This window comes from Oncorhynchus gorbuscha, linkage group LG23 (assembly GCF_021184085.1).
Source record: "Oncorhynchus gorbuscha isolate QuinsamMale2020 ecotype Even-year linkage group LG23, OgorEven_v1.0, whole genome shotgun sequence".
NCBI lineage: Eukaryota > Metazoa > Chordata > Actinopteri > Salmoniformes > Salmonidae > Oncorhynchus > Oncorhynchus gorbuscha.
The window spans coordinates 69,699,357-69,714,356 of record NC_060195.1 but is presented as its reverse complement, the minus strand read 5'-3'; the positions used below and the strand labels follow the sequence as shown (position 1 = coordinate 69,714,356).

The window sequence follows — 15,000 nt, the reverse complement described above, 5'->3', positions numbered from 1 at the left end:
AGATCCTAGTGCTGATCTGGGATCAGGTTAGCCTTTTAGATCATAATGAATACTAGAGAGAGGACCAGATCCTAGTGCTGATCTGGGATCAGGTTAGCCTTTTAGATCATAATGAATACTAGAGAGAGGACCAGATCCTAGTGCTGGTCTGGGATCAGGTTAGCCTTTTAAATCATAATGAATACTAGAGAGAGGACCAGATCCTAGTGCTGATCTGGGATCAGGTTAGCCTTTTAAATCATAATGAATACTAGAGAGAGGACCAGATCCTAGTGCTGATCTGGGATCAGGTTAGCCTTTTAGATCATAATGAATACTAGAGAGAGGACCAGATCCTAGTGCTGATCTGGGATCAGGTTAGCCTTTTAGATCATAATGAATACTAGAGAGAGGACCAGATCCTAGTGCTGGTCTGGGATCAGGTTAGCCTTTTAGATCATAATGAATACTAGAGAGAGGACCAGATCCTAGTGCTGATCTGGGATCAGGTTAGCCTTTTAGATCATAATAAATACTAGAGAGAGGACCAGATCCTAGATCAGCTCTCCTACTCTCAGATGCTTAGTGAATACAGGCCCTGAAGTACAGTGCCTTGCGAAAGTATTCAGCCCCCTTGAACTTTGCGACCTTTTGCCACATTTCAGGCTTCAAACATGAAGATATAAAACTGTATTTTTTTGTGAAGAATCAACAACAAGTGGGACACAATCATGAAGTGGAACGACATTTATTGGATATTTCAAACTTTTTTAACAAATCAAAAACGGAAAAATTGGGCGTGCAAAATTATTCAGCCCCTTTACTTTCAGTGCAGCAAACTCTCTCCAGAAGTTCAGTGAGGATCTCTGAATGATCCAATGTTGACCTAAATTACTAATGATGATAAATACAATCCACCTGTGTGTAATCAAGTCTCCGTATAAATGCACCTGCACTGTGATAGTCTCAGAGGTCTGTTAAAAGCGCAGAGAGCATCATGAAGAACAAGGAAGACACCAGGCAGGTCCGAGATACTGTTGTGAAGAAGTTTAAAGCCGGATTTGGATACAAAAAGATTTCCCAAGCTTTAAACATCCCAAGGAGCACTGTGCAAGCGATAATATTGAAATGGAAGGAGTATCAGACCACTGCAAATCTACCAAGACCTGGCCGTCCCTCTAAACTTTCAGCTCATACAAGGAGAAGACTGATCAGAGATGCAGCCAAGAGGCCCATGATCACTCTGGATGAACTGCAGAGATCTACAGCTGAGGTGGGAGACTCTGTCCATAGGACAACAATCAGTCGTATATTACACAAATCTGGCCTTTATGGAAGAGTGGCAAGAAGAGAGTAATTTCTTAAAGATATCCATAAAAAGTGTCATTTAAAGTTTGCCACAAGCCACCTGGGAGACACACCAAACATGTGGAAGAAGGTGCTCTGGTCAGATGAAACCAAAATTGAACTTTTTGGCAACAATGCAAAACGTTATGTTTGGCGTAAAAGCAACACCCTGAACACACCATCCCCACTGTCAAACATGGTGGTGGCAGCATCATAGTTTGGGCCTGCTTTTCTTCAGCAGGGACAGGGAAGATGGTTACAATTGATGGGAAGATGGATGGAGCCAAATACAGGACCATTCTAGAAGAAAACCTGATGGAGTCTGCAAAAGACCTGAGACTGGGACGGAGATTTGTCTTCCAACAAGACAATGATCCAAAACATAAAGCAAAGTCTACAATGGAATGTGTCATGTTTTGTCTTATATTGTCTTGTCATTATGCTTTCCCTTCTGTTCATTTCCCCCTGCTGGTCTTTTTAGGTTCGTTCCCTTTTTTCTCTCTCCCTCCCTCTCTCTCTTCTCTCTAACGTTCCGTCCCTGCTCCCAGCTGTTCCTATTCCCCTACTCAATCATCTAATCTTTTCACACCTGTTCCGTATCTTGCCCTCTGATTAGAGTCCCTATTTCTTCCCTTGTCTTCCGTTTCTGTCCTGTCGGATCCTTGTATATTGTTCGCCGTGCTGTGTCTTGTTTCCCTCAGATGCTGCGTGTGAGCAGGTGTCTGAGTCTGCTACGGTCGGTGCCTTCCCGAGGCAACCTACAGTTTATGGTCGAGTCTCCAGTCTGTCCTCGTCACTACGAGTGGAATTAGTTTTTTTATGCTTTATTTACCGCTCCGATTTGTCTAGGAGTATTGCATATTTCCTTTTCTGGATTAAAGACTCTGTTTTCGCCAAGTCGCTTTTGGGTCCTCATTCACCTGCATAACAGAAGGATCCGACCAAGAATGGACCCAGCGACTATGGATTCTCTCTACTCTACTCTCGAGTTCCAGGGAGCGATGCTCGGCAGACACGAGCAGGAATTGTCTGCTGCTCGGCATGCCGTTGAGACCCTGGCCGCTCAGGTCTCCGACCTCTCAGGACAGTATCAGAGTCTTTGTCTCGTGCCACCAGCTACTTCCGGGTCTTCCGAGCCTCCGGAACCTAGGGTTAATAACCCACCATGTTATTCTGGGCAGCCCACTGAGTGCCGCTCCTTTCTCACCCAGTGTGATATAGTGTTCTCTCTCCAACCCAACACATACTCAAGAGAGAGAGCTCGGATTGCCTACGTCATATCACTCCTTACTGGTCGGGCTCGGCAGTGGGGCACAGCTATCTGGGAGGCAAGCGCTGAGTGTACTAACAATTATCTGAACTTTAAAGAGGAGATGATAAGAGTTTTTGATCGTTCAGTTTTTGGGAAAGAAGCTTCCTGGTCCCTGTCTTCCCTATGTCAAGGTAATCGATCCATAACGGATTACTCTATAGAGTTTCGCACTCTTGCTGCCTCCAGTAACTGGAACGAGCAGGCGTTGCTCGCTCGTTTTCTGGAGGGACTCCACGCTAAGGTTAAGGATGAGATTCTCTCTCGGGAGGTTCCATCCAGCGTGGATTCTTTGATTGAACTCGCTATTCGCATTGAACGACGGGTAGATCTTCGTCACCGAGCTCATAGAAGAGAGCTCGCGTTAACTGTGTCTCCCTCTCTCCGACACTACCATCTTTCCCCACTGACTCAGGTGTTGAGCCCATGCAGCTGGGGGGTATTCGCATTTCGACTAAGGAAAGGGAACGGAGAATCACCAACCGCCTCTGTCTCTATTGCGGTTCCGCTGGTCATTTTGTCATTTCATGTCCAGTTAAAGGCCAGAGCTCATCAGTAAGCGGAGGGCGACTGATAAGCGCTACTAGACGGTCCTCTCCGTCAAGTACCTGTACTACCTTACCGGTCCATCTACGCTGGACCGGATCGGCAGCTTCCTGCAGTGCATTAATAGACTCTGGGGCGGAGGGCTGTTTTATGGACGAAGCCTGGGCTCGGGAACATGACATTCCTCTCAGACAGTTAGGGGAGCCCACGGTCATGTTTGCCTTGGATGGTAGTCCTCTCCCCAGTATATTATGGGAAACACTACCTTTAACCCTCACTGTATCTGGTAACCATAGTGAGACCATTTCTTTTTTGATTTTTTGTTCACCTTTTACACCTGTTGTTTTGGGTCATCCCTGGCTTGTGTGTCATAATCCTTCTTTTGATTGGTCTAGTAATTCTATCCTTTCCTGGAACGTTTCTTGTCATGTGAAGTGTTTAATGTCTGCAATTTCTCCTGTTTGTTCTGCTCCCTCTTCACAGGAGGAACCTGGTGATTTGACAGGAGTGCCGGAGGAATATCATGGTCTGCGCACGGTCATCAGTCGGTCCAGAACCAACTCCCTTCCTCCTCACCGGTCGTATGATTGTTGTTCTGATCTCCTCAAGAAGCGTTTTGCATCCGCTCCTATCCTTGTTGCACCTGACGTCACTAAACAGTTTATTGTTGAGGTTGACGTGTCGGGGGTGGGCGTGGGAGCCATTCTGTCCCAGCGCTCCGATACTGACGATGGGGTCCACCCTTGTGCGTATTTTTCTCATCGCCTGTCACCGTCGGAACGTAAATATGATGTGGCTAACCGCGAACTGCTCGCCATCCGTTTAGCCCTAGGCAAATGGCGACAGTGGTTGGAGGGGGCGACCGTTCCTTTGTCGTTTGGACTGACCAAAGGAACCTTGAGTACATCCGTTCTGCCAAACGACTGAATGCGCGTCATGCTCGTTGGGCGTTGTTTTTCGCTCGTTTCGAGTTCGTTATTTCTTATTGCCCGGGTACTAAGAACACCAAGCCTCATGCTTTATCCCGTCTCTTTAGTTCTTCTGTGGCTTCTACTGTTCCCGAGGGGATCCTTCCTGTTGGGCGTGTTGTCGGGTTGACTGTCTGGGGAATTGAGAGACAGGTTAAGCAAGCACTCACGCACACTGCGTCGCCGCGCGCTTGTCCTAGTAACCTTCTTTTCGTTCCTGTTTCTACTCATCTGGCTGTTCTTCAGTGGGCTCACTCTGCCAAGTTAGCTGGCCATCCCGGCGTTCGAGGTACTCTTGCTTCTATTCGCCAGCGCTTTTGGTGGCCTACTCAGGAGCGTGACACGCGCCGTTTCGTGGCTGCGTGTTCGGACTGCGCGCAGAATAAGTCTGGTAATTTTTTTTCTGCTTCTGCTCCTGGTCTTGCTGGGTCTCAGTCTGTTCCCTGCCATCGCATCTCTCCTGTTCTTGTTCCTGCCCTTGCTGTGTCTCAGTCTGTCCCTAGTTGTTACTCTCCTGGCCGGTTTGGTCCTGTTTGCTCTAAAGCTTTCAGTTCTCTACCCGTGTCTCATTTTTTTTTTTAGAGTAGTACCCTAGTTTCCCTTTTTATCGTTTTCCGTTACGGTCCTGAGGAGAGGAGTTGGGTTCTTTCTCGGGACGTGCTGGACCGTTTGTGATCTATGATTTCCTCCGTTGCCGCCAGTGTTCCTCCTCGAGAGCGCCAGGAGGCGCTCGGTGAGTGGGGGGGTACTGTCATGTTTTGTCTTATATTGTCTTGTCATTATGCTTTCCCTTCTGTTCGTTTCCCCCTGCTGGTCTTTTTAGGTTCGTTCCCTTTTTTCTCTCTCCCTCCCTCTCTCTCTTCTCTCTATCGTTCCGTCCCTGCTCCCAGCTGTTCCTATTCCCCTACTCAATCATCTAATCTTTTCACACCTGTTCCGTATCTTGCCCTCTGATTAGAGTCCCTATTTCTTCCCTTGTCTTCCGTTTCTGTCCTGTCGGATCCTTGTATATTGTTCGCCGTGCTGTGTCTTGTTTCCCTCAGATGCTGCGTGTGAGCAGGTGTCTGAGTCTGCTACGGTCGGTGCCTTCCCGAGGCAACCTACAGTTTATGGTCGAGTCTCCAGTCTGTCCTCGTCACTACGAGTGGAATTAGTTTTTTTATGCTTTATTTACCGCTCCGATTTGTCTAGGAGTATTGCATATTTCCTTTTCTGGATTAAAGACTCTGTTTTCGCCAAGTCGCTTTTGGGTCCTCATTCACCTGCATAACAGGAATGGTTCAAAAATAAACATATCCAGGTGTTAGAATGGCCAAGTCAAAGTCCAGACCTGAATCCAATTGAGAATCTGTGGAAAGAACTGAAAACTGCTGTTCACAAATGCTCTCCATCCAACCTCACTGAGCTCGAGCTGTTTTGCAAGGAGGAATGGGAAAACATTTCAGTCTCTCGATGTGCAAAACTGATAGAGACATACCCCAAGCGACTTACAGCTGTAATCGCAGCAAAAGATGGCGCTACAAAGTATTAACTTATGGGGGCTGAATAATTTTGCACGCCCAATTTTTCAGTTTTTGATTTGATTTGACGTTTGAAATATCCAATAAATGTCGTTCCACTTCATGATTGTGTCCCACTTCATGATTGTGTCCCAAAAAATACAGTTTTATATCTTTATGTTTGAAGCCTGAAATGTGGCAAAAGGTTGCAAAGTTCAAGGGGGCCGAATACTTTCGCAAGGCACTGTATTTCCAGTACAGTCAAGGTGTCTGTCTCTTCCCTGTCTGTCTCTTCCCTGTCTGTCTCTTCCCTGTCTGTCTCTTCACTGTCTGTCTCTTCCCTGTCTGTTCTCTTCCCTGTCTGTCTCTTCCCTGTCTGTCTCTTCCCTGTCTGTCTCTTCTCTACTATAGCAGGAGAAGGTGTCTGTCTCTTCCCTGTCTGTCTCTTCCCTGTCTGTCTCTTCCCTGTCTGTCTCTTCCCTGTCTGTTCTCTTCTCTGTCTGTCTCTTCCCTGTCTGTCTCTTCCCTGTCTGTCTCTTCCCTGTCTGTCTTTTCCCTGTCTGTCTCTTACCTGTCTGTCTCTTCCCTACTATAGCAGGAGAAGGTGTCTGTCTCTTCCCTGTCTGTCTCTTCCCTGTCTGTCTCTTCCCTGTCTGTCTCTTCCCTGTCTGTCTCTTCCCTACTATAACAGGAGAAGGTGACTGTCTCTTACCTGTCTGTCTCTTCCCTACTATAACAGGAGAAGGTGACTGTCTCTTACCTGTCTGTCTCTTCCCTACTATAACAGGAGAAGGTGACTGTCTCTTACCTGTCTGTCTCTTACCTACTATAACAGGAGAAGGTGACTGTCTCTTACCTGTCTGTCTCTTCCCTACTATAGCAGGAGAAGGTGTCTGTCTCTTCCCTGTCTGTCTCTTCCCTGTCTGTCTCTTCCCTGTCTGTCTCTTCCCTACTATAACAGGAGAAGGTGACTGTCTCTTCACTACTATAACAGGAGAAGGTGACTGTCTCTTCCCTACTATAACAGGAGAAGGTGACTGTCTCTTCCCTACTATAACAGGAGAAGGTGACTGTCCCTTCCCTACTATAACAGGAGAACGTGACTGTCTCTTCCCTACTACAACAGGAGAAGGTGACTGTCTCTTCCCTACTATAACAGGAGAACGTGACTGTCTCTTCCCTACTATAACAGAAGGTGACTGTCTCTTACCTGTCTGTCTCTTCCCTACTATAACAGGAGAAGGTGACTGTCTCTTACCTGTCCGTCTCTTCCCTACTATAACAGGAGAAGGTGACTGTCTCTTACCTGTCTGTCTCTTCCCTACTATAGCAGGAGAAGGTGACTGTCTCTTCCCTACTATAACAGGAGAACGTGACTGTCTCTTCCCTACTATAACAGGAGAACGTGACTGTCTCTTCCCTACTATAACAGGAGAAGGTGACTGTCTCTTACCTGTCCGTCTCTTCCCTACTATAACAGGAGAAGGTGACTGTCTCTTACCTGTCTGTCTCTTCCCTACTATAGCAGGAGAAGGTGACTGTCTCTTCCCCACTATAACAGGAGAAGGTGACTGTCTCTTCCCTACTATAACAGAAGGTGACTGTCTCTTCCCCACTATAACAGGAGAAGGTGACTGTCTCTTCCCTACTATAACAGGAGAAGGTGACTGTCTCTTCCCTACTATAACAGGAGAAGGTGACTGTCTCTTCCCTACTATAACAGGAGAAGGTGACTGTCTCTTACCTGTCTGTTCTCTTCCCTACTACAGCAGGAGAGAAGGTGACTGTGTAGTTGAGACTGCTCTGGGGAGGGACACACACCAGGGTATCTCCACTCAGGTCCTCTCCCTCCAGACACACCCACAGCTCAAGCGGCTCCGCCTCCGGATTACTAAGGGGGATCTCCACGGCAACAGAGCTCTGAGAATAACAAAGCTATAAAACTCAGACACACTAGTCTAGACAGACAGCGTTTTTCCCCCACTAAAACGTTCAGCACAATGATTAGGTCAACATCATTCCTTGATATCAGTTCTCTCCCTGGAAACCAGTTGGATGTGCATATGTGATCTTGTTCATTGGTGCAGATGAAGACACAGTGACGTTGTAGAGGATGGTGTAAAGTAGGCCTCACCTGAACAGCACAGTGCACAGCCAGCACCTTCAGGGGAGGAGCAGGATCACATATGACCTCTATAGAGAACCACACCTCATATTGCCTGGACTCATTCCCTGTTCCTGTCTCACTCTCCACGGCTAGGAATGACATGGACCCTGAGAGACAGTACAGGAGAGGAAAATACTGGCTGTTGTCCTCCTTTACATTCACATTATCACTGCAGTGTGTGTAGTGACCTCACACACATAAAGAGAGAGGGAGAGAGAGGGAGAGAGAGAGACAGAGAGAGAAAGAGAGGGAGAGAGACAGAGAGAGAAAGAGAGAGGGAGAGAGAGAGACAGGGAGAGGGAGATCGAGAAAGAGAGGGAGAGAGAGAGACAGGGAGAGGGAGACCGAGACAGAGAGAGAAAAAGGAGAGCGAGGGAGAGAGAGAGACAGAGAGAGAAAGAGAGGGAGAGAGACAGAGAGAGAAAGAGAGAGGGAGAGAGAGAGACAGGGAGAGGGAGATCGAGAAAGAGAGGGAGAGAGAGAGACAGGGAGAGGGAGACCGAGACAGAGAGAGAAAAAGAAGGAGAGCGAGGGAGAGAGAGAGACAGAGAGAGAAAGAGAGGGAGAGAGACAGAGAGAGAAAGAGAGAGGGAGAGAGAGAGACAGGGAGAGGGAGATCGAGAAAGAGTGGGAGAGAGAGAGACAGGGAGAGGGAGACCGAGACAGAGAGAGAAAAAGAAGGAGAGCGAGAGACAGAGAGACCGAGAGAGAAAGAGAAAGAATTAAGTACCTGCATGTTTCCCTCGTTTCCATGGTGACACAGACACGGTGTAGGGGACGGTGTGACCTGGTTTGATGTCCAAGGTGGGCGGTCCACTGACGATGGAGAGGTCTGATACCACCTACAACCAGCAGCACAAGGAACATCAGCAACTGTGTGTGTGGCTGTAGTTGGGGACCTGCAGGGTGCTGTGTGTAGTAGTACTATAGTAATAGTGTATCTACCTGACAGGTGAGGGGGTGCTGGCTGTAGTTGGGGACCTGCAGGGTGCTGTGTGTAGTAGTACTATAGTAATAGTGTATCTACCTGACAGGTGAGAGGGTGCTGGCTGTAGTTGGGGACCTGCAGGGTGCTGTGTGTAGTAGTACTATAGTAATAGTGTATCTACCTGACAGGTGAGAGGGTGCTGGCTGTAGTTGGGGACCTGCAGGGTGCTGTGTGTAGTAGTACTATAGTAATAGTGTATCTACCTGACAGGTGAGGGGGTGCTGGCTGTAGTTGGGGACCTGCAGGGTGCTGTGTGTAGTAGTACTGTAGTAATAGTGTATCTACCTGACAGGTGAGGGGGTGCTGGCTGTAGTTGGGGACCTGCAGGGTGCTGTGTGTAGTAGTACTATAGTAATAGTGTATCTAACTGACAGGTGAGGGGGTGCTGGCTGTAGTTGGGGACCTGCAGGGTGCTGTGTGTAGTAGTACTATAGTAATAGTGTATCTACCTGACAGGTGAGAGGGTGCTGGCTGTAGTTGGGGACCTGCAGGGTGCTGTGTGTAGTAGTACTATAGTAATAGTGTATCTACCTGACAGGTGAGGGGGTGCTGGCTGTAGTTGGGGACCTGCAGGGTGCTGTGTGTAGTAGTACTATAGTAATAGTGTATCTACCTGACAGGTGAGAGGGTGCTGGCTGTAGTTGGGGACCTGCAGGGTGCTGTGTGTAGTAGTACTATAGGAATAGTGTATCTACCTGACAGGTGAGAGGGTGCTGGCTGTAGTTGGGGACCTGCAGGGTGCTGTGTGTAGTAGTACTATAGTAATAGTGTATCTACCTGACAGGTGAGGGGGTGCTGGCTGTAGTTGGGGACCTGCAGGGTGCTGTGTGTGACCTGTCTGACAGAGCAGTGTATCACCATGTGGTCCAGGGGTAGGGACCGCTCCCCCACCCCTCTCAGGGTGAAGCTGTGCTCCGTCCCATCTGTGTCATTCAGCAAGGACAGCCTGCCCTAAAACACACATAGACAGGAACACACACACAGACAGACAGGAACACACACACAGACAGGAACACACACACAGACAGGAACACACACACAGGCATGAACACACACAGAGACACAGACAGGACCACACACACACACACAGACAGGACCACACACACACACACACACACACAGACAGGAACACACACACACACAGACAGGAACACACACAAAGACACACACACAGAAAGGAACACACACACACAGACAGAGAAAGAGTGAGAGACAGAGAGAGAGGTGGGGGGAAAGAGAGAGAGAGATAGAGAGGGGGAGAGGGGAGAGGGAAAGAGAGAGAAAGTGTGAGAGAGAGAGAGGTGGGGGGAAAGAGAGAGATAGAGAGAGAGGGGAGAGGGGGGAGGGGGAGAGGGGAGAGGGAAAGAGAGAGAAAGTGTGAGAGAGAGAGAGGTGGGGGAAAGAGAGAGAGAGATAGAGAGGGGGAGAGGGGGAGAGGGGGAGAGGGGAGAGGGAAAGAGAGAGAAAGTGTGAGAGAGAGAGAGGTGGGGGAAAGAGAGAGAGATAGAGAGGGGAGGTGGGGGAAAGAGAGAGAGAGATAGAGAGGGGGAGAGGGGGAGAGGGGAGAGGGAAAGAGAGAGAAAGTGTGAGAGACAGAGAGAGAGAGGTGGGGGGAAAGAGAGAGAGAGATAGAGAGGGGGAGAGGGGGAGAGGGGAAGAGGGAAAGAGAGAGAAAGAGTGAGAGACAGAGAGAGAGTGATGGGGGAGCGGGAGAGAGAGAGCGATGGGGGAGCGGGAGAGAGAGAGAGAGATAGAGAGATAGATAGAGACGCTGTGTCATGTATCAATCCAGACTGTGAACAAAACAAAGCTATCAACTGTCAGCTCTACCTCAGTTGCTGAGATACACTACGGAACAATAGACACAGATATAGACTCTCTCCTTCTACAGCCAAAAGGTAGAAGTGTAGATTAAATGTCCAATGATTCATCACTCATTACCTGACCTCAACGTGGTTTAAAAATGAAGGCTGACAGGAAAATGATACATCAACCAAGTTGACAGCAAGTGGAGCTGTTAGCAGGATAATATAGTGTATATGTCACTTAGCAGACCTTATACCCAGATAAGTGGGTACAGTTTCAGTATGTGACTGTAATACCTGAGGGAACTGAATCCAGGACAGATGGAAGTAAAACTAGCCAGGGAGTATTGCTGCTAATCCTGGTAATCCTCTCCCCCTCTCTCCCCCCCCCTTTCTCTCTCTCGCTCCTCCTCTCTCTATCTCTCCCACTCTCTCTCTCTCTCTCCCCCACTCTCTCTCTCTCCCCCTCTCTCCCCCCTTTCTCTCTCTCGCTCCTCCTCTCTCTATCTCTCCCTCTCTCTCTCTCTCTCCCCCACTCTCTCTCTCTCCCACTCTCTCTCTCTCCCTCTCCTCTCTCTCTCCCTCTCTCTCTCTCTCTCTCTCTCTCTCTCTCTCTCTCTCTCTCTCTCTCTCTCTCTCTCTCTCTCTCTCTCTCTCTCTCTCTCTCTCCATATCTCTCTCCCTCTCCCTGTCCATCTATCTATCTCTCCTTCCCTCTCTCTCTCTCTCTCTCTCTCTCTCTCTCTCTCTCTCTCTCTCTCTCTCTCTCTCTCTCTCTCTCTCTCTCTCTCCCCTTGTTAAAAAGTGAAGGGAGAGGGTAAGGAAGGACAGAGAGAAGACAGGGAAACAGGAGGAGGAAGAGGAAGAGGAGGAAGAGGTGGAGCAGGAGCAGGGGGGTGAGTGTATTACCGTGACGATGCTCTGTGTGGTGGGTCTAAAGGTAAGGGGGTAACAGGTCTTCTCCCCGGCCCGTATGTACACCACAGGAGGGCCGTAGAAGCCACAGCCACTAACCAAGCCTCGCAGACGCCAGTCCTGTCTGCTCTCATTGATCTGGAGAGAATACAGGAAAGATGAGACACACACATCCTATTTACCCCAACCTCCTAACCCCTAACCCAACTCCATACCCCTAACCCCAACCCCTAACCCCTAACCCCAACCCCCTAACCCCTAACCCAACTCCTAACCCCTAACCCAACTCCTAACCCCTAACCCAACTCCTAACCCCTAACCCCAACCCCCTAACCCCTAACCCAACTCCTAACCCCTAACCCCAACCCCCTAACCCCTAACCCAACTCCATACCCCTAACCCCTAACCCTAACCCCCAACCCAACCCCTAACCCCATACCCCTAACCCAACCCCATACCCCTAACCCTAACCCCCAACCCCTAACCCTAATCCCTAACCCCCAACCCCTAACCCCTAACCCAACCCCTAACCCCATACCCCTAACCCCTAACCCCATACCCCTAACCCTAACCCCCAACCCCTAACCCTAATCCCTAACCCTAACCCCAACCCCTAACCCAACCCCTAACCCCCAACCCAACCCCTAACCCCATACCCCTAACCCCTAACCCAACCCCATACCCCTAACCCCATACCCTAACCCCCAACCCAACCCCTAACCCCCAACCCAACCCCTAACCCCATACCCCTAACCCCTAACCCAACCCCATACCCCTAACCCTAACCCCCAACCCTAATCCCTAACCCCCAACCCCTAACCCCTAACCCAACCCCTAACCCCATACCCTAACCCCAACCCAACCCCTAACCCCATACTCCTAACCCAACCCCATACCTTAAACCTAACCACATACCCCTAACCCCTAACCCAACCCCATACCCTAACCCCCAACCCCTAACCCCATACCCTAACCCCTAACCCAACCCCATACCTTAACCCTAACCCCTAACCTAACCCCATACCCCTAACCCCTAACCCAACCCCATACCCTAACCCCTAACCCTTTGTCCTCATGTGGACCTGGGAGATGTCCCCACCAGGGAGAATGTTCCTTGTTTTATTCTCCTTCTGGTGATTTACAGTACCACGGGGATTGTAATACAAGCCCCCCCCCACACACACACACACACCCAACATACACAAACACACAACACACACCCAATATACACATACACACAGCATACACAACACACACCCAACACACACAACATACACACACACACCCAACACACACAACATACACCCAACACATACACATCCAACACACAACATACACAACACGCACCCAACACACACACACACACACACCCAACACACACATACACAAAAAACACACAACATACACCCAACACACACACACTGAACACACACACATACACACAACATATACACAACATATACACACACACACCCAACACACACAACACACACACACCCAACACACACATACACACAACATACACACACACCCAACACATACACACACACAACATACACAACACACACCCAACACCTTCCCCTCCCCTGTCCCTCCTCCAACTCTCTCCTCCTATCCCTCTCTCCTCCTCCTTCCCCTCTCCTCCTCCTCCTCCTCCTCCACCTCTCCCCTCCTTCCCCTCTCTCCTGTCCCTCCTCCTCCTCCTCTCCTCCTCCTCCTCCACCTACCAGAGGGATGTCCTGAGTGACAGACAGGTGAGCGGGCGTGGTGAACTCTAGCTGGGCGTGGTCTCCCTCTGCGGTAACCACGGCTTCCAGCAGGTAGACTCTGATGTCACGCCACGACTGCAGAACCAGCTGGCACCGGAACCGACCGGCCACGTGGGCATGGAACCTCAGTGGTACCATCACCACCTCAGAGTCTGGACAGAGAGGGGAAGGGGATAGGAGTGTGTGTGTGTGTGTGTGTGTGTGTGTGTGTGTGTGTGTGTGTGTGTGTGTGTGTGTGTGTGTGTGTGTGTGTGTGTGTGTGTGTGTGTGTGTGTGTGTGTGTGTGTGTACCTGTGAGGTTGTCCTGTGTGACCCGTGCGTCCCTGGCCACAGGCAGAGTGATGGTATGAGGCAGGAGGAAGTGTTCCGGGAGAGAAAACTGTACCTACCACCTGGGACTGGACTGGACCAGGGACCAGCAGGGACTGGAGGAGAGGAGAGAGACGGTCAGACTGGACTGGACCAGGGACCAGCAGGGACTGGAGGAGAGGAGAGAGACGGTCAGACTGGACTGGACCAGGGACCAGGAGGGACAGATAGGAGACCAGGAGGGACTGGAGGAGAGGAGAGAGACGGTCAGACTGGACCAGGGACCAGCAGGGACTGGAGGAGAGGAGAGAGACGGTCAGACTGGACCAGGGACCAGCAGGGACTGGAGGAGAGGAGAGAGACGGTCAGACTGGACTGGACCAGGGACCAGCAGGGACTGGAGGAGAGGAGAGAGACGGTCAGACTGGACTGGACCAGGGACCAGGAGGGACTGGAGGAGAGGAGAGAGACGGTCAGACTGGACCTGGACCCAGGGACTGGAGGAGGGACTGGAGGGACTGGACCAGGGACCAGAGGGACTGGAGGAGAGGAGAGAGAGAGCCAGACTGGACTGGACCAGGGACCAGGAGGGACTGGAGGAGAGGAGAGAGACGGTCAGACTGGACTGGACCAGGGACCAGGAAGGACTGGAGGAGAGGAGGGAGATGGTCAGACTGGACCAGGGACCAGGAGGGAATGGAGGAGAAGAGAGAGACAGTCAGACTGGACTGAACCAGGGACCGGGAGGGACTGGAGGATAGGAGAGAGACGGTCAGACTGGACTGGACCAGGGACCAGCAGGGACTGGAGGAGAGGAGAGAGACGGTCAGACTGGACTGAACCAGGGACCAGCAGGGACTGGAGGAGAGGAGAGAGACGGTCAGACTGGACTGGACCAGGGACCAGGAGGGACAGACAGGAGACCAGGAGGGCAAAGAGAGAGCGGAGAGAGAGCGAGAGAGAGAGCGAGAGAGAGCGAGAGAGAGAGAGAGAGAGAGAGAGAGAGAGAGAGAGAGAGAGAGAGAGAGAGAGAGAGAGAGAGAGAGAGAGAGAGAGAGAGAGAGAGAGAGAGAGAGAGAGAGAGAGAGAGAGAGAGAGAGAGAGAGAGAGAGAGAGAGAGAGAGAGAGAGAGAGAGAGAGAGAGAGAGAGAGAGAGAGAGCTGTCCAGTGTGTCTGTCTCTGTGTGTGTCTACTGTCTACCTGTGTGTGTGTGTGTCTACTGTCTACCTGTGTGTGTGTGTCTCTGTGTGTGTGTCTACTGTCTACCTGTGTGTGTGTCTCTGTGTGTGTGTCTACTGTCTACCTGTGTGTGTGTGTCTCTGTGTGTGTGTCTACTGTCTACCTGTGTGTGTGTCTCTGTGTGTGTGTCTACTGTCTACCTGTGTGTGTGTGTCTCTGT

The 15,000-nt window shown here is 50.3% G+C and overlaps 1 protein-coding gene across 1 annotated transcript in view; it reads right to left on the bottom strand.

Moving 5' to 3' along the window:
* The window catches only part of LOC124010488 (cilia- and flagella-associated protein 47-like), a 29,995-nt gene extending 16,328 nt beyond the window's left edge, over window positions 1-13,667 (bottom strand). Inside the window, exons 1-7 of the mRNA XM_046322971.1 lie at window positions 13,584-13,667; window positions 13,251-13,444; window positions 11,518-11,661; window positions 9,581-9,754; window positions 8,546-8,657; window positions 7,783-7,922; window positions 7,393-7,568 (exon numbers count right to left, since the gene is read on the bottom strand). Coding sequence (XP_046178927.1) covers window positions 7,393-7,568; window positions 7,783-7,922; window positions 8,546-8,657; window positions 9,581-9,754; window positions 11,518-11,661; window positions 13,251-13,430 — 926 coding nt within the window. The 5' untranslated portion in view covers window positions 13,431-13,444; window positions 13,584-13,667. The remainder of the gene's footprint in view (window positions 1-7,392; window positions 7,569-7,782; window positions 7,923-8,545; window positions 8,658-9,580; window positions 9,755-11,517; window positions 11,662-13,250; window positions 13,445-13,583) is intronic.
* Window positions 13,668-15,000: the final 1,333 nt, after the last annotated feature.